Source organism: Mandrillus leucophaeus, unplaced genomic scaffold, assembly GCF_000951045.1.
Source record: "Mandrillus leucophaeus isolate KB7577 unplaced genomic scaffold, Mleu.le_1.0 Scaffold593, whole genome shotgun sequence".
Classification (NCBI taxonomy): Eukaryota; Metazoa; Chordata; class Mammalia; order Primates; family Cercopithecidae; genus Mandrillus; species Mandrillus leucophaeus.
The window spans coordinates 1272155-1297491 of NW_012106397.1; the positions used below are offsets into that span (position 1 = coordinate 1272155).

A 25337-nucleotide genomic window follows, 5' to 3' on the forward strand; every position below is an offset into this window, starting at 1 on the left:
TATAGCATGCCAGAGAAGAAAAAGAAAAAGAGTTTGAAATAGCAAGGAACAAAATGAGAGGAGGAAAGAATTCTACTTAAGCTTTTGGGTATGACCAAAGTTAAGGGTAAATTAAAATGTAGAAGAAAAACACCCATTTGAAACTAGCCACCAATTAAAATTGTTTATGGAGGGAGGGTAATTACAACAACATTCAGAATTTTACAGCCCTTCAGAAAACACCCAATTTAACCGCCACCCTTTACTATAAGGAAGCAGTCCCAGGGCGGGAAGCAGATCCAAAGTCTAGGTCCCCATCTTCCCATTTGCCCAAGTCAAGAAAGGCATTTGAACCTGACAAATAAATGATCATTGCAATCACAAGAGACACTAACAAGTCCAAGCTGAGGTTTTCCAGTGCCTCGTGCCAATCTCACTCATTACTCCTATGCTCACATCAAACACAGACACCTTCCACTGTAGAAAATCAGAGATAAGTGCCTCCCTCTCTGATGTCTGTTACTATCACAAACAGGAAGGGAATCAAAAGAGAGAAAAATAATATTAAGTTTTAATAAAACAGTACAAATGGATCATTTATCTAATGAATTTGAGTCTCCCCCATCATCCAAAAGCTTTAGATTATTTTATAATTGTAGAAAATTAGTTACAAAATTTATCAACTATGCTACCTAGAGAAAAAATTAAAATTTTTAAGTAAGAAAATTAATATATAAAACATCAGCTCAAAGATTTCCTTCTATCTAGGTACAAGGCACAAAGAATTCCTTAAGGGAAATTTTCAAGGGCATTTATACATTTACCTAACATATAGGTGTTGAGAACAAAGGATGGTAGCATTGTTGCTTGCTTTTTAAGGCAATGCATATCCTGAAATCATGGCAAAACATGATATTACTAACTTTGTAGCACCACCAATAAAGGGCCTAACACGTTATTAAAGTAATAGCAGGCCGGGCACAGTGGCTCACGCCAGTAATCCCAGCACTTTGGGAGGCCGACACGGGCGGATTACGAGGTCAGGAGATCGAGACCATCCTGGCGAACACGGTGAAACCCCGTCTCTACTAAAAATACAAAATATTAGCCAGCCGTGGTGGTGGGCGCCTGTAGTCCCAGCTACTCGGGAGGCTGAGGCAGGAGAATGGCATGAACCCGGGAGGCGGAGCTTGCAGTGAGCCGAGATCGCGCCACTGCACTCCAGCCTGGGCGACAAAGCATGACTCCATCTCAAAAATAAAAATTAAAAAAAAAAAACCCGTAATAGCAAACTCACAGTTGATTATTACAAATGCTAGACAAATAAAGTGAAATTTGTACCTTTAGTGAGGCTAGTGGATGTTCTGGACCAAGTAAACTCCAATGAAAGGAAGCCAGATCTTCATCAGGCAGAATGTGATTTCCTGGAATATAAACATGGATAACATAAAAGCAATCATCTTAAGTAACATAGGGAAACATTTAAAAGCACTGCATCTATAGTAGAAAACTTTCAAACAGAAACTGAGAACAACTCTTCATCTCTTAACATTAAGCAACATACAGCAGGCAGAATCCTTGCAGCTGCCTCAAGAATGACGGGAATTTCTAGTGGAGTCCCAGCAGCATTCAACCTAAGAACTGCATAAAACTGAAGCAACCTCACAGCACAGTATTAAAAATAAACACCAGTTTGCAAAAGGTCAGTCTGACAATGTCAGGCTATCAAACACCAATTAGATTCAAGTTTTCATTTGTTCATGAAATGGCTGTGGTTCAAGCTTTCATCTGTTCATGAAATAGCTATGGTTCAAAATTACATAAAAACACCAAATGTGAAACCTGCACAATTATAAAATCTTTCTTAGCAAGATTAAATGACAATGACTGCTGATTGTAACATGAATCAACACCCTTCTCCCATAATTTCCATCACCACCCACAAACATATGTGAAAAGGCCCATCCTACAATAATACTCATGAGGCCATTAAGCTGCTCATCCTATCACCAGTGCTGTCACAGTCTACAAACAAAACTGTATTCAATGGAGAAACTGTATTTGCGGGGAATACTCTACTTTCACAATCATGTTCGTATGCCTGGTATACCTGATCTTTAGTAGGTTAGCTATCTCACTGAAATCTCCAAGCAGTAATTTCCTAAACAACCGTGATTTTTATAACATGACTTAATCACCTCCACATTATGATAGGAGATTCATTAATTTGTTACTAACAGAAGGCAAACCAAAGTAAGACCATTCGGAATATTGCTACATTATAATATAGGTTGAGCATCCGTAGTCCAAAAATCCAAAATGATGCAAAATTTGAAACTTTTTCAACATTAACATGATGCCACAAGTGGAAAATTCCACACCTCTGCTCATAAGATGGCACGCAGTCAAAAGGCAGTCAAAACTGTGTTTCCTGCACAAAATTATTTAAAATGTTTTATAAAATTACCTTTAGGCTATGTGTATAAGGTATATATGAAACATAAATGACTTTCATGCTTAGACTTGAGTCCCATCTCTAAGATACTTCATTAGGCATATGCAAATACTTCAAAATACTTCTGGTCCTAAGCATTTCAGATAAGGGACACTCCACCTGTATTCCAAACACACAAACACACAATCCAGAGGTACTGAACTCCCGTGATGTCCAAATGAGCAAATCTGAACCGCAACTGCCCAGGTTTGCTGTGTTTGATATTGTTTTCCTCTGTTAAGGGATTGCATAGAATTTCACAGTGAAGAATGAAGTGTCTGGCCAGGCGCGGTGGCTCACGCCTGTAATCCCAGCACTTTGGGAGGCCGACACGGGCGGATCACGAGGTCAGGAGATCGAGACCATCCTGGCGAACACGGTGAAACCCCGTCTCTACTAAAAAATACAAAAAATTAGCCGGGTGTGGTGGCGGGTGCCTGTAGTCCCAGCTACTCGGGAGGCTGAGGCAGGAGAACCCGGGAGGCGGAGCTTGCAGTGAGTCGAGATCGCCCCACTGTACTCCAGCCCAGGCGACAGAGCGAGACTCCATCTCAAAAAAAAAAAAAAAAAAGAAGAATGACATGTCTGAAATTTCGGAAGCTTCAATTTGAAATAATATTAAGGCAACTCGAACATTAGTAACAGTCCCTGTGAAAAATTGGGTGAAATACTTAAGTGAATATTCCAACATTCCTAAAACAAAATACTTTATAGAGCTATACTTTCCATTACAGAAGAGCAAAGAAAAATAAGCTTTCTCATTTGAGCACAGTGAAACTTTTCCAGCCTGGCCAACATGGTGAGAATTAGCCAGGTGTGGTGGCACACACCTGTAATCCCAGCTACTCGGGAGGCTGAGGCATGAGAATCACTTGAACCTGGGAGACAGAGGTTGCAGTGAGCCAAGATCACACCACTGCACTCCAGCCTGGGCAACAGAGAGAGACTCCATCTCAAAAAACAACAACGACAACAAAAACTCAGGAGCTTACCTATAACTTCACTAAACTTTTTGAAGAGATTCCAAGCCCTAAATTAAATGGACAACATATTGCAATTGATTTTGTTTTTCATTTATTTCAAAACTTCACAGACTAACAAGCTAGAAACGTATCAGTTGGTATCATTTTCCAAATACTATATTCAATGTTTCTTAAACAAGATAAACAGTATTCTTCCATTTATCAAATGAGCTAAGGCATCCATATTCTACGAGCATGTGATTTTCACATTCAAAGTCAATTAATATGCCAAGTTATTTTGCATAGCATTTAAGCAAATATGGAACTTTCCATATAATGTGACACTGCCATACTTACTTTTAACATCAGAGGAAATATCCTTTTATATTTTAATATTTGAAAATCTATTTAAAAGATTAGTTTTAATCCCCAAATCCCCAAAGGCACAAGAGTTCCCTTACTAAGCACTGTATTTGAGATTAGATTCAAACAAACACAACTTGTGAAATCACAATTTTGTTGACTGACTGATATAGTAAAACATGAAATGCTTTCACAAGATAATATATAAAAAATTGTGTGGCCAGGCGCGGTGGCTCATGCCTGTAATCCCAGCACTTTGGGAGGCTCAGGCAGGTGGATCGCCCTGAGCTCAGGAGTTGGAGACCAGCCTGGCCAACATGGTGAAACCCTGTCTCAACCAAAAACACACACCAAAAAAACAAGCTGGATGTGGTGGCATGCACCTTTAGTCCCAACTGCTTGGGAAGTTGAGATGGAAGGATCGCTTGAGCCTGGGAGGCGGAGGTTGCAGTGAGCCGAGATTGCACCACTGCACTCCACTCTAGGCAACAGAGTGAAAACCTGTCTCAAAAAAAAAAATGCTGGGTGCGGTGGCTCACACCTGTAATCCCAGCAAAGACAGAGGTGGGTGGATTGCTTGAGCTCAGGAGTTCAAGACCAGCCCGGTCAACATGGTGAAACCCTGTCTCCACTAAAAATACAAAAATTAACCAGGTGTGGTGGCGGGCACCTGTAATCCCAGTTTTCGGGAGCCTGAGGCATGAGAACTGCTTGAACCATGGAGGCGGAGGTTGCAGTGAGCCAAGATCACACTATTGTACTCCAGCCTGGGCAACAAAGCGAGACTCCATTAAAACAAACAAACAAAAAAATTGTCCAAAGATATCTTAAAGATGAAAACTTGAACAGCACAGCCTCTGCAGCCCATGGGCTGGCAGTTTGCTGATCTTCTAAAGTTTCTTTCCTATCCAGTCCCCATTTTCTGATAAGGTTTCTAGGAGGTCTGTTAGGTATATATCCTATGGCTTATTGGCTTAAAATGTACTGTCATGTGAGACCAACTGGGAGAAAGAGAAATCAATAGCGCAACTGTTTTGATACTGAATATTGATTGGCAAGTGTCTTTTTGAAATAAAGAACCAGTCCCTCCAAAAAAGTAAAAATAAATTGTGACTCCTTCACTACAATTTCTAGTTGTGTAAAACTGTTTTGGGGTGTTTATAAAAATCTTTCTGATAACTAGGCATTTCTAAAACTAATCCACAATGTAATCCCCTCTTGAACAGGACTGGATTGGACGGCTAGCCTCTACAGAATATATACTGCAAGGGAGCACAGTAACTGGGCACTGGACACCACGCAGCTTCCCAAACTGGCCTTGTGTGTCCGAAACAGCCCCAAATCCCATCCGATTCGTGGATTGTAATCACAGGAGTGTCTCCCTCCAAAACATGTTTACTTATAGTTGGACACGATTCTTATCAACTCTAAGCAAACTAGAGCTGGATATTAAAGTAGGGTGAGACAAGCACAATGAAAGCATAAGAAAGGGTAGCTGACAAAAGAGCAAAGAAAGAAAACACACAATGCAAATATAAAGGGACAAATAAATATATTACCTCTTGGGAAATTTTTTCTTTTTTTTTTTTGGAGACGAAGTCTCACTCTGTCGCCCAGGCTGGAGTGCAGTGGCGCACTCTCGGCTCACTGCAACCTCTGCCTCCCTGGTTCAAGCCATTCTTGTGCCTCAGCCTCCCAAGTAGCTAGGACTACAGGCACCCACCACCATGCCCGGCTAATTTTTGTATTTTTAGTAAAGACAGGGTTTCACCATGTTGGCCAGGCTGGTCTCAAACTCCTGACCTCAGATGAGCCACCCGCCTTGGCATCCCAAAGTGCTCAGATTACAGGCATGGGGGAATTATTTTTAATTAAAGAAAATTAAAATATGTCATAGTGAAAACAACATTTCACCCTTTCTGGGTATTCAGCATAAGGAATTCCTCCAAGGAAATTTTTTAAAGACATGTACACATTTACTTAAAATGTAGGTGTTGGAAACAAGGTACGATAGCTTATTTTTGTTTCTCTTCTAAAGTAGTGAGTGTCCTGAAAATGAGGTGAAAACATCACTGTTCTAACACCATAGCATATTTTCTTCTATTATAAACATAATTTATGTCAAAGGTTTAAATGTCTAACTTACCTAGTGACCATGTGTTGACATCTGTGATTTAGAATGTTAGTTTTCCAAAACCTTAAACAAGTTTATTCACAAAATTAATCTGAACAATTCCTGGATAGAACGATACCGATACCTCAACAAACACTTAAGAACAAAAGTAGCACATTAGCTATGCCAAAAAATAATACAAAGCAAGGAAGGCTAAGGAAGAGCCCACACCTTGGTTCTCTTCAATGTGAGACACATATCCAAAACATTCAAGCACAGAAATACTTAAAAGATCAATGTGCGCATCATATGGTCACTCCCTTATAAAATATTTTCACACTGCTCCACCTACCTAAGAGAGCAGCAAAAATAGGAAAACGATTTGGATTCAGGTCCAGTTGCTTGGCAACTTCATGCATCAGATATTGGCTTGTGGTGAGACTTTTCCCGTTCCGGCTCAGTTTTAGGGCATGGGCACTGAAATAGTAGGGGATGTTGCACAGTGCATAATCAGAGTCATATGCAACCAAGCCATGGAAACCATTCTCTCTGCAGAAACCAATCACTTCCTGATGGTGATCCTCAATGCTCTGTGCAACCTGGCAAACAAGAAAAAAACTTCATCAGATGTAGGGTAACACTGTAGCAACAAGCTCAATAAGCAGAAATGTTTGCACAGAAGCTGAAAAATCACATTTATGGAAACTATCCATGAAAGCCAAACAGTCAAAAAAATGCCATAATAAAGTTTGCGACACATTGCTCCACTAAGAAATTTCTGTGGGACATTGCATTTAAATCATCTCCTGTCAGTAACTTATGATCCCATCTAGACTACAAATCAATTTTCAATTCTTGTCAAGCTCAAAGATCACCCTGCTTGAAAACACACAAAGCCAGCTGACCCCATGACAGTATTTTCAAGGAAGAGACGGGGAGAAAGACACAAGAAAACAAAGAGGTGGGAAAGAGGGAGACAGAAAGAAGCCACCCAGTGTCAATGAAACCAAACCATTTCTTCAAAGTAGATCAAATGCGTCAGGTGAAATCATCAGAATTTTAAAAATAAAATAAAAGTATGATCCCTCGCCTACCTGTCAACCAGTTATTATCCTCCTAAAGCCTTCCACACGTGGAGACTGTGTAAGGATGCACACATTCACCCTCAATGTAACTGCCACGGGCTTATTCTAAGTCCCACACACTATGTCAGGACTAGGTCTACATCAACTGCCTTTTCAGTGATGAAAAATCTAAGACGCCCTCTTTACTTCTGCTGAATCCCCACTGAAACATCCACACTACCTCAGATTTCCACAACACACGAAGGAGCAAGCAGAGAAGCAACACCTCTGAGAAGTCAAAGTCCTCTGGACTCTCTCTAGTCCAAAAATACAGCAAAAACACCTGGAAAACATGTTCCGAACGATTTACAGTCCAAGACCACCGAATTCTCTCCTGCTGTTTCACGTACTCATTAACACAACTAAATTTCTGGCAGATTTTTTTGTTTCTACAATGGATAAGGTAATTTAGAGAACATTAATTTAAACTAAATTAGGTGATTCCAGTAACAATGGAGTATTAACTCTCCACAGGGCCTTAGAGGAGAAAAATGTGTGCCAGTCTTAACCTTAAGTTTTTAAAACTACTGTCCAATGTGTGGCTACACTGAGAGAAAGTTTATATTAAATTAAATTCAAAATTAAGTACTGAGTGGTCACAGGACACCAGAAGCTAACCTACTAATTGGACAGCACAGACAGAACAGTCTCATTACCTCAGATAATTCTACTGGACATCACTGTAGAGTTCACCTCACTTCTCACCAACTTTCATAATAAAAGCAGTTGCCACATTTTGTTGGAAAGTTAGCTATAATGAAATCTCACTGAGAGGCAAAGCAAACCTTTTCAAGATGCGTACGTAAAAGAAGAAATCACTTTCTGAATTCTTGGTAAATATTTCAATAAAAACATGTTACTTCATAAGTAAAAAACGCAACAACATCCAATCAGTCAAATAACATTCTATTCTTTAGAATAGGAAACTGCTGTTTTATCCCTCAATCTAAAAACACTGTACACCAGCTAAAACAGAATAGATTTTTTAAAAATCTAAAATTAGGCCTGCTTCATCCTCTCACTTCTAGAAATGGTAATTTCTAATCCAAGTTCTTTACCTCAAATCCTTTTATTATGTACAACTTTACATTTACAGTGATTTTTAACCTACTTTAAAATCATTAGAAATTACTGGCTTTTTTCCAGACATCTTTAATAGTTAAGTCTATACACCCTGTTAAGAGACACGAAAATGAAAGGAGACAGTAAGTGACCACTCCTTTCTTGGCTCACCCTCCCTCACTCCTCCAAGGAGATCTAGAAAAGGCAGCTTGTTCCTTAGATTCACACATGTTGGGAAGGAAGCTGGGCAGAACTAAAACAGAGGCTAAAAGGAGGTGAGAGCCCAGCCCCGCCCACCTCCATCAGCAGGGAGTTCAGAGACAGCCAGCACTCATCTCCTAGTTTCACAGGGTGGGGAACAACGCCTGGGTGAGAAGGGGCTGCTGGCCCACAGTGGAAGCAAAGGCATCTCACAAGAAGTGGCTTTCTAACCAAGACCTGAAAGGAGGGGCTGGCCCTGGGCAGGACCTTCAAGGAGAGTATCCATGGGGCATGGGCGGGGGACGTACAAAGGTCAGGAAGTGAGCCTGGCCTGTTGCCTGGACAGAGGGACCCACTGTGCTCCGACCCTGGGATCAAGAGGAAAAGTGGGGGATGATGAAGTCTGAGAGTAGCAGGGATCAGGTCTAATCTGGCAGCTTTCAAGTAATGCGGTCAGTGTTGTAAAACAGCAGGCAATATATTTCAAGAGCTGTAAAACGTTCATACTCTTTAACCCGGTAACCTCACTCCAGGAAATAGAGCCTAAGAAACCAATTCACTAAATAAACAACATTAGAAGCATAAAAAGGATCACGGTAGACTCCTAAGGGAAAAAAATAAATTACGGAGATAGACACAGTCACTACACTGTACTGTGGAGAAACAGAAAAAGCTTCAGGTAAAGTATTAAACAAAAGCATTTCAGAATACAATATCGTGTATACACAACTATATAAAACTTCGTTTGTGGTAAAAGGCTGCAAAGAAAAAGGCAAAGGCCAACATAGTTGTAATCAGGGTGGTTGAATTATGCTTTAAAAATTCCTTTTTAAAAGAAAAAAAACCTAACAAAAAGCTGAGGAAGTACTATTATAAACCATACCTACACTCTGGTCATCTCTCTGTTACAGCACTCCAGACAAACTACTGTTCTTTTACATGTATGTCTCTCCAAGAGGACAAGGGGCACAGCTTACGCATCTTTGTATCAAGGGTCTAGCTTGGTGCTGGCAGCCAGCAAGCACCAAAAAAAATTAAAAACTGCCCCAGTTTTGGTGTTGCATTTGATGGTTCCCCAAAGAGTCCTTAAATTAGCAAAGAAAACTAGTAAGATACAGTCTATTCAGTACAGGCCAATATCCAGTAGAACCTTATAAAACAAAGGTGGTAGCCAGGCACAGTGGCTCACACCTGTAATCCCAGCACTTTGGGAGGCCGAGGTGGGTAGATCACCTGAGGTCAGGAGTTCGAGACTAGCCTGGCCAAGATGGTGAAACCCCGACTCTATTAAAAATACAAAAAAATTAGCCAGGTGTGGTGGCTGGCGCCTATAATCCCAGCTACTCAGGAGGCTGAGGCAGGAGAATCTCATGAACCTGAGAGGTGGAGGTTGCAATGAGTCAAGATCACACCACTGCACTCCAGCCTGGGCAACAAGAGTGAAACTGCGTCTCAAAAAAAAAGAAACAAAAAACCAAAAAAACAAAGGTGGCATGTGGGGCTTTTCACAATTACTTCCTTCCTCCACCTATAACAGAATCACCTATTTGCTCAGAACACTTGATTTAAATTGGCATTAAAAAGCAAAGTGATTGAACTATTAATAATTCAGTACGACTCTAATTTGCAAATGATTAACAATACCATAATCCTTCCCAAAACCAGACAGAGCATTAAACAAACATCTAACTGCTAGAATTTGTGTCCTAAAACAAAAAATAAAGGACCACACCCATGAACACAGCTTCACACCTGCAGCAAAGGTAGGACCTCTCCCAAGCTGGCCTCAGCCCATCTTTCCTTTCTCAAGTCTCCTGAGTAAAGAGGGTAGGGGGGCGGGAGGGGGGCGTAAATCAGAGTCCATGCTCCAGCTCTGCCCCAGATACCCAACCTGCCAGGACAACCTCCCCAAAAACCAATGTAAAATCTCACAGATCTCTATATTCCTTCAACTTCTAAAATTCTAGAACCCTTCCCTCTCGTTAAAATTAATTGTGCTTTCATCTGAGGAAGTGCAACCTGGCATTAAAAACCACAAGAGTAACAGAGAGGATGTCCTTTTCCATGGGTGAATAACGGAAGTATGGAAGTGTAGTTCCGCAGTTACTCAATGGGGGAAAGGGGGGGGGCGGTGGTGACAGCAGATCTGGCAAAGAAAATCAGAAAAAACTCTGAATGAAAGAGTTAAAAGTCAATTGCCTAGGGGTGGTAGGAACAAGATGACTCTGCATTTGTCAAAACTCATTCAATTGTACAACACACAGAATAAACTTTAATGTATGCAAATGAAAAAACAAATCAACCAGGGTGTCAGGGGATGCCAGGGTAGAATGCAGACTGACAAATGTATACAATTGTATTATAAAATGTATGAAATAGCCTCACTGAAACTGCTTGAGTACCTGGGAAACAGTGTCCTCCACTTGTGTAAGCATGCCTCCCAGAATCTGCATTAACAATTCTGAAATGACTTTGCAGGAACACTAGGGTTAAAGCAAATGCTATATGAGCCAGGTCCTCACTGTCAGAGAAACTACAAATAATCTGCAAAAGGAGAAGGCTAGAATGAACCTCACGGTGCTGGATTAGCCATGAGACATCAGTGAGAACTGGTATTCAGGCGAAAATGCACACATAGGTGGGTACAGAAACAATGGAAGATCTGGTGTCCACATAGATCTCCTCACAGGGGCCCCCAAGCAGCAGGAGCACCTGAAGCTGTCAGCTACGAGGGCCCAGACACAGAGACACCCCAGCAGCAGGACCACACCAGCGCCCAGACCAAGGTTTCCAGGCACCTTCTCCATGACAAAGAACCAGGGCTTCTCTTTGGAGACAGCTGACACTGGAGCAGGAAAACACAAGGTGCACCGAAAGCATCTTGTAGGTCCAGAAAGCAAGGAAGCACTCCCAAAACAAAAGGATGGCATGTGTCACACGGGCCAGCCCAAGAAAGCTCCCACAGCCAGAGCCAGGACAATGTGAGCAAGGATAAGGCAGAGCTGGATATAACCCCAAGTGAATTGATTATGACCCTAGAAAGAGGACAGGAGCCCATAATGATAAAAATAAATGATTAAATAAATGAAGGGAGAAGAGACACGTTTTCCCTACAGAAAAATTCAAATAATACCATATAGTTTTCTCCCCAACAGGCAGAGTTTCACCCTCTCCCCTTTGAATGTGGGCTGGACTTAATTACTGCTTCCAAGGGATGAGGATGTTACAAATGAGCGAAAGGAAAACTGGTCACTACAGAGCAAACACCTGCAGACAGCTCCTTACCCAAGCAACCAAGGTTGGCATTGTCCAGTGCTAAGCCAAGTCAATGCCATGTGCCATGTGGGTGCTGAGAAGCGCCCTACACCTCTGGGCTAGTCTTCTCCCAAACACACAGCCATAATTTAATATAGAGAAAGCATCAGACAAACCCAAATTGGAGACATTCTATAAAACACCTGATTAGTACTCCTCAAAAGTGTCAAGATCACCAAAGACACACAGAAGCTGTCCCAGAAGACAGGGGATGGAGGATACCAGAGGTCCTGACCAGAGTCCCGGAACAGAAGAGGACACTGCTGGGAAACACATGGAATCCAAATGAAGTCCATAATGAAGTTCACAGTAGTCTACCAAGGCTAGTTTCTTGGTTTAGATCACTGTGCCAGCTAGCAGGAAGTGAACATTCCCTGGAAGCTGAGTGAAGGATATTGGGGAAGTCTCTACTACCTTTGCAAATTTTCTATAAAATTATTCCAAATAAGTTCATTTTTCTAAAAAAAAAAAGTCAATATTCTAGAAGACAAGACATCAGCTGAAAGACTATTTCAAACCACTTTATTAGATGAACAAAGTATAACAGACACGGGAAAAATAAATCCTGGCCTAAATGCAAGTTTCAAAAAGCCTATTACATAAAAACAGAAAACTTCCCACAGATAGTCCAGTTGAAAGAAACAGGAAAATCTACAGAGTATGGAATTTGGTTACCAATTAATTTATGAGTGAATAAATGCAGTCAAACTACTAAGAATATTCGTAAGAGGCCCAATATACAATTCCTTAAGATTTAAATCATGGAAAGTCTGGTTAAAAATCTGGTCAAGGATATGAGCAGGGGTAAAAAGATGATACAATGCAACGTTCGGGTGGGAATGGAAAAAAGATTCTGGGTTGCATCAAAATAACTTACGAGGCGTTATTTAATTAAGAATAAACATTAAGTACCAGGCTGAAGCTTTGGGGATTCAGGGTCTGACAGACTTGAGCTCCCATGCTGTTCATCTGGTCTTCTGAAGCGCCTTCCTGTTTTTCCTTCTCCTGTACTAAGCTACTCTCTCACTCTTACGTATCTGCTTCTTCTCTTCCCTGGCCTTCCAACACCTGGCTTGGACTGGGCATAATATAATGAAATGTGTACTTCCAGTTCTTAATGTTAATTTCAGAAGTGAGTTAAAACTATTAAACACAATGTTGAGATTATTTCATTTTGAACCCCCTCGAAGAACAAAATGACGTAAAAAATTAAGCCCTGAAAACACTTACTTACAGGTAGCCCTTGAAAGGGGGTAAAGTCACTCACCAGAGGTAAATCAGACTTTGAACTATGAGCTGCCTCCTTACTGAAAGTCCCAGGCTAGTAGCCACTGAAAGTATCTGCCATTTCAAAAGCACTAGGCCTTGATTAATTTTTGTCAGGGCTACCATTTCCACTCTATCAAAATGCAAGCTTTGAGATCAAGGAAGTGAAACTCTCAAATTCCTTCTGTAAACAACCCCGAGGAGCATTCTGCTTCTCATCGCTTGTGAAGTGATGAGGGGGCCAGTGTCCAAAAGAACACTCTAACCTGGGGCAGCCAGCATGGGAAGCACAACACTACTTCCCAGCTTCTTCCTCCCTGTCTACCCCTCCCCAAGAAATGCGGTAGGTGCCATTAGTGTTAAGAAGTTTAAGAAGTGGCAAAAGGGCCCATTTCTGGTCTCAAGAAAGTACTCTGTACTTCATTTAAGATGATGATTTTATGCCACTCTAAATTTACCAAATATTCCTAGGTAAATCTTTTTATCTCATTAGATTTACATTTCATCATTAAAAAGGCAGATATATCAAAACTCAGGACTTTTACAAAGAATAATGACTAAAAAACTCCCAAGCTTACTTGGCAAGTATAATTGTTTATTAATTCTGAAACACAGCTACGGGACGACCCCATAAGAAAAAAAACTTCACACTGTTACTTACTCCTAGTCTCCAGTGAAGAAACACTTCTACAATGAGGTTTGTGTCTCTGGCACCAGCTGGGTGAACTCCACTGCCTACTTTAACACTTTCTGTACTTCCATTTCTTCATCTGTAAGAATAATAGTATTCCTCTATCTCATAGGGTAGCTGCGATGATTAAACATACTACATGTAAACAGCTCAGAAGCATTCACAAATAATAAGCACTTGACAAATGTCAGTTCCTACGTACTTTTAAGGAAGCTGCGTAAAAAGGTTTCTTTATGCTTTTCACACAGGACCTGAAACGCTATGGGTTCTCATACATAGATTTTCTGACACTAGGAAAACACCGTTAACCTGGTTTTTCTTCAGAATAATTTTACACCCGTTCAGGCAGCGACGTGACACATCCTCCAGCCCGCTATCTGATTCAGAAGATATAAAACAACCTGATCATAAGAGCGTATAGGTCCACCTAAATTATTTTGTTTTAAAAAACAACTACCACAAAGGCAGTTTGGGGCCTCTTCCCAATGGGCAGTCCATAGCTCTGAGGTGGGAAAAACTAACGCTGAAGCTTCTGCTCCCTACTCTAGTCCAACTAAAGAATGAGAACATTAAAAAAAGTCAACTCCAATTTGGTGGCAGAGTTTTGTTGCTGTTTGCAGGGCAATTTAAATGTTATGACACATAGCAGCAATGCCTCTAAAAAGAAATCTCTTCAGGTAAGGCGAAATCATAGCTGAATAAGCTTATCTTACACATCTCGTTTAGAATAAATGAGAATTGGGTACGGCGATCTTAAAAACAAGGAAAACATTTCTTAAAATAAGGGAGTGGGACATGAAAAGATGCTCAGCTTCACTCATTATTACAGAAATATAAATCAAAACCACAATGAGACATGTATACTTCACACCCATTAGGATGGCTACTATTTACAAAAAAAGAAAATAAGTGTCAACAAGAATATGTGGAGAAAAATATATCCCTTGTGCATTGCTGGTGGGAATATAAAACGGTGTGGCCTCTTGGGAAACAGTATGGTGATTCCTCAAAAAACTTAATACAGAACTACCCTATGATACAGCAATTACACTTCTAGGTTGAAAGAATGGGTCCGAAGAGATGTCAGTACACTCGTGTTCACAGCAGCACCATTCACAATGACAGAAAGGATGAAACCCAAGTGTCTACCCACTGATGAATGGATAAACCAAATGTGGTCTACCCAATACAACAGAATGTTACTGAGCCTTCAGTAGGAAATTCTGACACGTTACAACACATATTAACCTTGAAGACATTGTGTTAAATGCAATAAACCAGACACAAAATTACAAACACTGTACGATCTCATTATATGACGTTCATAGAGTACACAACTTCAGAGACAGAGGGTAGAATGGTGGTTACCAGGAGCTGGGGCACGGAAGGACTGGGGAGTTACAGTTTAGTGGGTACATAGTTTCAGTTTGGGATGAGGAAAAAGTTCTGGGGATGGATGGTGGTGGTGGTGGTGGTTAAACAACAATGTGAATATACTTAATGCCAATCTCAGTACTTTGGGAGGCCGAGGGTGGTAGGTCACTTGAGGTCAGGAGTTCAAGACCAGCCTGGCCAAGATGGTGACACCCTGTCTCTACTAAAAATACAAAAATTAGCCGAGTGTGGTGGCAGGCGCACACTGTAATCCCAGCTACTCAGGAGGCTGAGGCAGGAGAATCGCTTGCATTCGGGAGGCAGAGGTTGCAGTGAGCTGAGATCACACCACCACGCTCCAGCCTTGGTGACAGAGTAAGACTCCATCTCAAAAAAAAAAAATATATCTATATACACATATACACTTAATGCCACTGAACTATACATTTTAAAAATGGTTAAGTTGGTAAATTTTATGTTACGCGTATTTTACCACAATTTTAATTAACAATAATAATAAACAGAAGGGTATCTCCCTGTCTTCTCAGAAGGCCTAGGTGCTTGGCTCCAAAATTAACTTCCTACTTATAAAAAGGGAGAGTTTTCCTTTTCCTTTGACTAACGACAAATAGCATGTATGTAATAGTTTGTATCTGCCAGGCTGTATCAAAGGGTGATACTTCTTTTTTGCTTTTGCAATCTCTTTTGCACACACTGCTTGTGATGTGATCACAGTCTGCTTCAATGGTTATTCAATAACACAGGTTAGGTGTCCTTTACTGAAACACTTAAGACCAGAAGTGTTTTGGATTTCAGGCTTTTTCAGGTTTTGGAATATTTGTTATTATGCTTACCAGTTCAACATTCTAAATTCAAAAATCAAAAATCAAAAATGCTCCAGTGAGCATTTCCTTTGTGCATCATGCTGGTGCTCAAAAAGTTTTGGATTTTGGAGCATTTCAGATTTGGGATGCTCCAATTGTAAAACTGTTTGATTTTTCCCTCTAAAAATATTAACAATAATAATAACAATAAAGGAGTGGATGTCATGAAAGAAATGCAAATTAAACTTTACAAACTTTAAAAATAAAAAAATAAAATGATAAAAGCAGGAGACACCCACATAATTTGTATTCATAATCTATTTAGCCTACTCTAGTAATCTAATGACTCAGCTAAATCCTAGTAACATCATTCTTATTAAAATATCATTCCAAAATATAAAACATAAAATTTCAATTTTCATAATTTAGGAAAAAGAACCTCAGGTTGATACTATTTATTTCAAGATAGTAACACTTGCAAACTCTTCATAGGTCAGGAAATGAAAACATCTCATCCACGGAGCCCAGTGACCCCCTCCAACAGTCTGGGCTGGCTTGTTACTACTGTTCATAAATGTGCTCCAGCTCAGAGGATGAACGATGCACTTCAGACCTGTCAAGTCAACCCTCCAGCAATAAACCCTCTAGTATACTTCCCTGCACTAACCAGTAACACACCAACATGGTAAATTCATCCTTTCAAGAAAGTTAATTGATTCTAGAGACAACTGAGAAAGGCCAAATGACTAGAGCACAAAAGTACTGTTTCTAAATCACGGATCCTAAACTCTACAATGCAGACTGATCATCACCCCTGCAAATATTGCAGTGGGTCAAGCTCAACTCTACACTTTTCCCTAAGATGCCTAGAAACAATGTGTGACAAAGCCACGTATAACAAGAGGAAAGGTGGCTAAATGCAGCCCATTTCCCTAAGCGGTCACCCCTTTTATGCCCTCAACACATCTCCTAAGTTAAGAAGCATAAAAGGCTTATTCAAAGATAAAAGCTCTGCACCAGGTGGCCAAGCTGACACCAGTGATTTTGGAATTAACTCTATGGGGACTTTAAAACTTCTGCTTCCTACCATCTTTCTGTCATCACACTTCCTTGCCTGTAACTGGTGATTCATATCCATTTATCAAATATTTTCTGAGCAGGTACTACACACCAAGTGCCGCTCCAAGAGCTGGATAACAGGCAAGGTCTTCATCAGATTTACTTCTAGAGAAAACATAAAAATAAGCAAAAATGGGGACAGGCGCAGTGGCTCACGCCTTTAATCCCAGCACTTTGGGAGGCCAAGGCAGGTGGATCACAAGGTCAGGAGTTTGAGACCAGCCTGGCCAACATAGTGAAACCCCATCTCTACTAAAAATAGAAAAATTAGCTGGGCATGGTGTGTAATCCCAGCTACTTAGGAGGCTGAGGCAGAAGAACTGCTTGAACCCAGGAGGTAGAGGTTGCAGTCAGTCAAGATCGTGTCACTGCACTTTAGGTTGGGCAACAGAGTGAGACTTTGAATTTAAAAAAAAAAAAAAAAAAGCAAAAATGAAATAAATGGTGAACTCTATGGAGACATTTAGAGAATTTAAGAATATTTTTATCTGAACTGTGATTCATTTAAATGCCTGGTTTGTTTAGAAAATTGTGCCTATAAATCTACTGGAAAGTAGTCTAATTTTTCAAATCCTAAAATCTCTCTTCTGCATATTACGCAATATTTGACATTTATTCCTACAGTGTAGTGCTTATTAAGGTTGCAATGTGTAATATGTGTTAATTAGTTTCTTCCTATTCACATAAATTTCAGAAAACTAAAATGAAGAACAATGTCGATCTAAATATGTTAGACATAGGAGGAAGTATACTTGTGTATATTTTGATTCAGAAAATTAAGTTGTGGTTTTGATTACTTTCTTCCTGGTATACTTGGACATCTCTATTGCAAACATTTATATGACTTTACAAAGGCATAAAGCTTAGAATTTTTTGATTTGCTCATACCAAAATTTCCTTACCTTGGCACTACTGGTATTTTGGGCCAGATTATTCTTTGCTATGGGGGCTGTTCTGTGCACTGTAGAATGTTTGGCAGCATCCTTGGCCTCCACCCAATAGAGGCCTTCAGTTAACATCCTCCCCCAGCTGTGACAACCAAAAATGCCTCCAGGCACTGCCAAATGTCCCCTGCCAAATGTCTCAACTGTTAACCCTACTTGAGAGCCACTCACAGGTCTTCACTGAGTAAACATATTGTTCTACAGTATCAAAGAAAGTTCCAAACAAGAAAAAAAGGATTTAAATGAACCTCTTCAACCCAGAGGCTATAGGTTCCCTGAAGGTTTCCTTCCTTTCCTAATCTGTTCACTCCTCCAGGCCTGGGCATTAACAGGCACTCAAGCGTTTGCTGAAAGGAGAATTAATCACCATTGGGAACCAGTCAGAAAAGAGTGTATGAGAAATTTAAGATTAAAAAAAAAAAAAAAATCTTAAGTAATGGCCATTGATCCAGATTTTGAAATAATTTGTCTGGCTATATAATGGAACGCAGCAAATAATTCTGATTAGAGTTGAGTGCCTATGGTAAGCATAAGGGGGTACAAGAGGAGTAAACACAGAGTCCCTGGCCTCAAGGAGACTACGGGTGGCTGGGGAAGGTAAATATGCAGCTATGCAGGTGGTTGCAATACAACAGACTACAGAATGTCCATTGCAAACACACTATGCTGTGTGTGTATTCCCGGTCCACTTTTTCAAATATCAAGAGATTCCATGAAGAAGGCTGGCATTTGACATGGACTTTGAAGTATAAGTAAAATTTTGATGAGCAAAAGTAGGACACAGTACAGTAGTTAAACAAGAGGGAATGACATACGCAGAAGCTGGATATTTCTTGGGGACATAGTGAGCAGTTGGGTTGGGAACATTTAAAAAAGTACAGTAGAGGGATTGTGAAACATGAAGTAAGGTCAAATGAGTTCAGGTCGCAGGAGGGTCTACAAGTCTGAACAAGGAATTTGGACTTAATGGTTTTGCTCAAGTCCCAACAGGAGAGTGACCTCCCTGAAGATGTGGCCGTCTACCCTGCCAAAGCTGTGCTAGATTAGTTCCACTGGGGAGCAGGGGTAGGTGCAGAGGCCATTCTGACTGCTACCTACAGGAATACAAAAGTGCAACAACAAGGAATTGACCTATAGTATATGCCTTGCATTCGATATTTCATTCTATTTTATTCTCTGTCATTTTTAAATAATGGCAAACATCCAATAATTCGGTTTCACAACCCACTAAAGGGTTTGCAAAGCATTTCTTAGAGCTTTTGGGTAAATATGGTGAATTCAAATGTTGGGGGTACCGGAAAAAAGGAAGAGTATAACAGTTAAGTAAGAGACTGCTGAGCCAGAATTGGCCTGGTGTGTCATTATTCTAGGGACTGGGAGGATGGGATGCTGGAATAGCAAGCATGACTCTATGGTGGTAGAAGGTGTAACTCTGAAGTGTGTGATCATGAAGCTCAAGCTCGTTATACTAAAAAGGAAGCCAACAGAATGGGAAAAGAGAAATGGCAGAAGGCAAGCAGGGACAGACGGTGGGAGTGGCAAGGGGCGACGGGGACACAGCGTTCAGAAGTGTTAAAGGTGGGGTCACTTTTCTCACTAATTATATAGTCCAAGCTCTGGAGTATCTAAAGTGCAATTAGAAATTCACTCCAGTTGCAGAATCAGGATGCCAGATTAGAGATGTGAATAGTCAGTGTCTGTGTTGATGGGACACAGTATAAACAATATATAAGTACGTAAAACCAGGTGCTGAAGTCTTTGAGGACAGCGAGGCTGTGCCTTGGAAATGGTGAGATGTTGAATAAACTTGTGGTTAGCACTCACCTCCAAAGATGTAACACTGAGAAGTACATAATAAAGAACATACCATGGAAGTGGCCAAGAGGATTGTGGCATTTAAGGAACCATCATACTGCAGTAACCCCAGGAAATGGAAGCATTTTGATCACTGAAAAAGGTTCAAGGAGGCAGACAGGAAGAGACAGAGCGGCTTTTGATAGGTTTAATTTTAAAGTTAAAAAAAAAAGAAGGAAGAGATTTAGATGACCATGATAATTGTTGATAAAGATCAGTGCTCAAATAAATTGTTGGCACAAGAGCTGAAGCTAACTTAGAACCAAGTTTTCCTTCACTTGGCATTTTTAAAATGGAATAATTTTAAATAAAATCTGGGTTTCTGGCTTTCTTGCAAAGTCTGAAGGTCTGGCAATGTTGACTCTACGGCCCTACGTGGCTTTTAAAATGTGCATACCTTTGGCTCTACTGTATGTATATACCATGCGTACACCATCTGTCAGGGTTGGATAAATTATGGAATACTATTTAGGGACTGAAAAGATTTAGAGCTCTAAGTATAGACATGGAAAGACTTCTTACAAATAAAAAAGCAAACTGCTGAATAACGTATAGCGTGATCACATTAATGTGAAAAAATAGAACTATATTATAATAATATGTATTATATAACTTATGACATAAAATATATGGCCTACACAGTCACTGTGGAAAACGTATGGCAATTCCTTAAAAAGAAAAACAGAGAATTACCATATGACCCAGCAATTCTACTTCTGAGCATATACCCAAAAGAACCGAAAGCAGGAACTCGAACAGCTCTCTGTATACCATGCTCATAAAAGCATTATTCAGTCTCCACAATAGTGAAAAAGTGGAAGCAACCCAAGCATCCACCAGTGGATGAATGGATAAACAAAACGTGGTACACATACACAGTGGAGTATTATTCAGCCTTAAAAGTTAAGGAAATTCTGACACAATCTACAACATGAATGAATCTTGAAGACATTATGCTATGTGAATTAAACTAGTGACAAAAGTAGTACAATAAGAGAAATATATACAATGACTAGTTTGAGGTACAATATGGTCAGTTTTTAATCTTAAAAATCTTCCAGTCAATTAAAGGTCCTTAAGAATAAGATATACTGTCAGTGTTCAGGATCTACTGATGGACATTTTTCTTCCGAATAGAAACTTTTCTTCTGAGTAGAAGCTTGGCTATTCCTATCCTAACTAGAAAACATAGTAGAAGCGGTTAGCTATCATAATTGACCTGAGGGTGAATTGTAGGTAGGCACACCCACAAAGTATTCTTACACAAAGAAGCTGAACTTTGACTTTAGCACTCCACTTCCGTCTTGAGGTTACTAATGACTTGTCCCCAGATGTCACTTAATCACTAGATCCTGTTTTTTCGCATGTAAAATGGGGTAACAAAGCACTCTGAGGATTAAATGAGATGGCATATGTGAGAAAGGACCTAGCAAGGACCTGGTCTGATACCATTCTCTCCCCCATCAAGTATACATGAAGAGAAATCATCTCTAAATACAAACATGTAATTATGCTAACCACGAAAATTCTAAACCATAGTCTAACCTCACATTCTTCCACTGACTTAAAGCATGAACGCCATTTTATGTAAGAGCATTATTTAACAAAACTCCAATGGAAGCAAATTCAGAAGATCTGAAGGACTTCATTATAAACCCTTACACTGATACCACAAGTCATATAGCAGAAACATTTATGAAAGCTCCAGTGACCAAGATTTTAAAATAAACATAAGTCATTTACTGAAGTTTCAAAGGTTATAATGACCCAAAGCACACAAGAGGAAACTGTCCAAGTAACTAGCTAAAACCAAGTTCAAATTAGGCTATTTCAGGACCTATCCAAAACTAGTCAATACACAGGCCAACGTATTATTATTATTTTCATTGTTCTGGCTCTCCTTCCACGTAGACCAACTTCTAATGGTTAAAGAAATACAATTACTACTACTGAACAAAAAATACAATTATTACTCTGTAAACGAAATAAACTCCAAGTCAAAAAAGATTTCTCCTGGCCAGGCGCAGTGGCTCACACCTGTAATCCCAGCACTTTGGGAGGCCGAGGCGGGTGGATCACGAGGTCAGGAGCTCAAGACCAGCCTGGCCAAGATGGTGAAACCCCGTCTCTATCAAAAACACAAAAATTAGCCGGGCATGATGGCAGACACGCCTGTAATCCCCATTACTAGGTAGGCTGAGTCAGGCGAATCGCTTGAACCCAGGAGGTGGAGGTTGCAGTGAGCCAAGATCACGCCACTGCACTCCAGCCTGGGCAACACAGTGAGACTCCATCTCAAAAAAAAAAAAAAGATTTCTCTAAGCAAGGGTAACAAGAAATTATGCCCCTCCGCCAATTTACGAAACACGAGAAAGCACCAGTAAGATGCTTAAAGTTTTCATAAATGTCTCATTTACCCAATATTATATATACTGAAGAGTTCATGTCAATTCCTTTGCCAGTGGTTTTTACTTAATTTTTAAAAAATTACCATACGATAAAATTAACACGTTTACTTTGGATGAATCATTTTGATTTTAATGTATGGTAGCATCACCACCATCAGAATACAGAACAGTTCCATCACTCCACAAAGCTCTCTCCTGCTGTCCCCTTAATGTGTACATCCTTCCTCTCCTCTACTCTCAGCACCACTGAATTGGTCCCCATCACTATAGTTTTATAATCATCCCTTTTGAACCTGGCTTCTTTCACTCAGTATAAAACCTTAATTAAAGATTCATGCAAGTTGTTACCTACACCTTCCTTACTATTGCTAAGCAGCATTCTATAGTATGGCTATACAGCAGTTTAACCATTCACTTATTAAAAGATACTTTGTTTCCACATTTTGGCTATTATGATTTAAGCTGCTATGGACATTTGAGTACAAGTTTCTGCGCAAACAAAAGTCTTCATTAGGAAAATACCCAGGAGTGGAATTGCTGGATGGTATGATAAATGTATGCTTAACTTTATAAGAAACTGTCACTGTTTTCTGGGGTGGCAGTGCCATTCTGCATTCCCACAAGCAATGTGTAAGGATCCAGTTGCTCAGCATTCTTGCTAGCACTTGGTATTGCTCAAATTTTTTTCTCTTTCAGCCATTCTAATAGGCCTGTAGTGATACCTCATCATGGTTTTAAACCTTTTAACCATTTTATGGGTATATTTTATTAAATGGTATACGCTGTTTCGATCCCTTAAACAGAGAATGCTGAATATTAATTTTTATGACTCAAAATCATCCTTATAGAATACACATTGTACTACCCTCAGGGACTGCTGAAGTACATAGGGTTGTTTTCCTTTTCTTAAAATAGCCCCAGAATTATGTTTGCTTTTTATAGCTTTTTAAATCTTCACTCTTGTTGTCACTTCTTGCTATTAATGGTGCTCCTGCCTCTGGCAGACTCTCCTCTTCACCCTCTTCTCAAGCTGAGTTTAGAAAATAGATAACCAAGCTTGTTAGAATTACATCTAAAAAGAGACCAGTCCGTGAGTGAGAGAGCTTCAAAGGATTTTTCAGTGAGGAAAGTAAAGGCACCCCCCCACGCCCGCCAACCCCCACAACATTGTACCCAAACTTCCTGACATCTTGCTTGGTTGCTGAGAAATTTCTAGTAGCTGAATCTCTCAGGCACTTTTCAAAAAAGTAAGGTTGCCAGCTAAGAGACCACCAAGTAATCGAGTCATTACAATATTCATTTTGTGCAATTTACACTATAATATGATCCTAGCTCAATAATTAAAAGCTTAGCAAAAGCAAAATATAGACAAAATTATCCCGTGTCCAGAAACCTAAGTGAAAAAGACGATCTTAAATGGAGCTTAAATCTAGTTTCCAAACACTTACACATTGGTCTGAATTCTGAGCACCTACTAGGTGTGCGAGGCATTCAAAGGGGTGCAAAGATAAAGAAACTGTAGAATTTAAAAGAACTCAACAGTTCTTTAAAGATACAGTGACCATATGCATACACACTGATTCTAATCCTAAGTAATATTCACAGTGTTCCCTTGAAACTCGCCTGACTAGTTAAGTAGATAGCTGTGCGGTTACCAAAGGCAAGTAAGTGCAGCCCATCCTGTCTTTTAAGTAGTCTTTTCCATCTCTGAACAAGACCAAACTTTGAACACTTTTACGCTCTATTAGGAAGATGGATCGCTTCAGACAAATGGCAGCACCTTACTTCCCTGAGCGCCCCAGGCTCCGATTCAGAAATTACTAGGCAGGCACTTCCTCTCACCCGAACTTCCCTGAGGAATGGCAACTGTGTGTCTGCCAGGCGCAAGGGCCAATCGGGACTCTGCCGGCCGCCTCCACCCACGACTTAAACACCATCTCACCAATTGCAACCGGATCGTGGGTGGGACTTCCGCTATCATTTTAGGCTTAACTACCACCATCTCGTCGCGGGCACCGGGGGCAACCGCGAAGACAGAATTTCACCAACTTTCAGCTCCAGCAGTTTCAAGGAAATGTCAAAGAATGACAAGATGGAAGGCAGAGTGGCGAGAGCTAAGACACCAAAAAGGCCCCCAAAATTTGTTTTCAAGAAAACCAATGAAAAAAGCAAGCAATCAGAACGTGAAGTCCAGGATCATGTCTGTGCTTATCTCCACAGTCACTGCTGGGTCCTGAAGTTCTCCTCTGGCCCAGTGCCAGCTGCGGAACCCTCTGCCAAAGGGCCAGAGGAGGCCGGTGATGTAGAGCTCTGATTACCCACCCGTCAGGGCGCCGCTGAAGGTCACTGAATACTTACTGTGCACCCGAAAAATAAATCCTGCGAGTTCACGCCCCGCGTAGCTCGCCCCCTGACTTTGAAGGACTCCTATCGCGTGGGATCTACAAAACCGAACTGCCTTAAAGACCCTCTTTCACACCGACGTGAAGTCACAGAACTGACAAATCCCATCCTGTCAAAGTGCACGGTTCTTTGAAATCTAACACAAAAAGTCATAGAAAGATTCTCTAAACACCCTGTACTAAGAGGGACACGGACAGGGCACTGCGTTCTGAAGTAGAGGCCAGGGCACTGGCCCTTAGACACGTCTCGCTGTCACCGGGCTAACAGCATTGGCAAGGGCGGCGGCGGCGGCAGTGATATCTGCAGCCCCCGAGGGCCCTGGCGAAACCCCCTCTATTACTCTGTATCCTGCTTGCTTCCAAGATGAACCTGTTGCTGGGAAAGAACAGGCTAAATTAGAAAAGGGAGTCATATTTTGTCAAAGTTGAAGGTGAGTGATAGCCTGCCCGCCTCCATAGGACGGGAAAAACTAAGGATATTCGGAATGATGACACCGCCGCCTCCGAATTCTGGTCCGGTGCTCTCTCCCAGCCCTCAGGTGTCCCCACGCGGCCGTGGACCCCGAACAGGGACAGCTGGAGGCGGGCTTGGGCAGCGCGCGGCCTGCACCCGCGGCCATCCATCTTGGGGCCCGGCCCGGCTATCCCGAGCCAGGGCAGGGGGAGCTCGCTGCCCCCAGCGCCGCCACGGCCGGGCGACATTCTGTGCCCTGGGAAGGGGCATAGGGGTGCGGCGCGGCCCCGGTCCCCGGCCCGCCCGGATCCCCGGCCTCACCTTGACGTGGAAGCGGATGAGCGCCAGGCGGATGCAGTGGGCCATGCAGACGGGCGGCAGGAACCAG

At 41.1% G+C, this 25337-nt stretch overlaps 1 protein-coding gene across 1 annotated transcript in view; it reads right to left on the reverse strand.

Moving 5' to 3' along the window:
• FAM120A (family with sequence similarity 120A) overlaps positions 1 to 25336 on the reverse strand; it is a gene marked incomplete at its 5' end in the record, with an annotated part of 114203 nt that extends 88867 nt beyond the window's left edge. The window contains 3 exons of the mRNA XM_011999456.1: positions 1321 to 1403; positions 6264 to 6510; positions 25271 to 25336. Of these exons, the coding sequence (XP_011854846.1) occupies positions 1321 to 1403; positions 6264 to 6510; positions 25271 to 25336 (396 nt within the window). The remainder of the gene's footprint in view (positions 1 to 1320; positions 1404 to 6263; positions 6511 to 25270) is intronic.
• Position 25337: the final 1 nt, after the last annotated feature.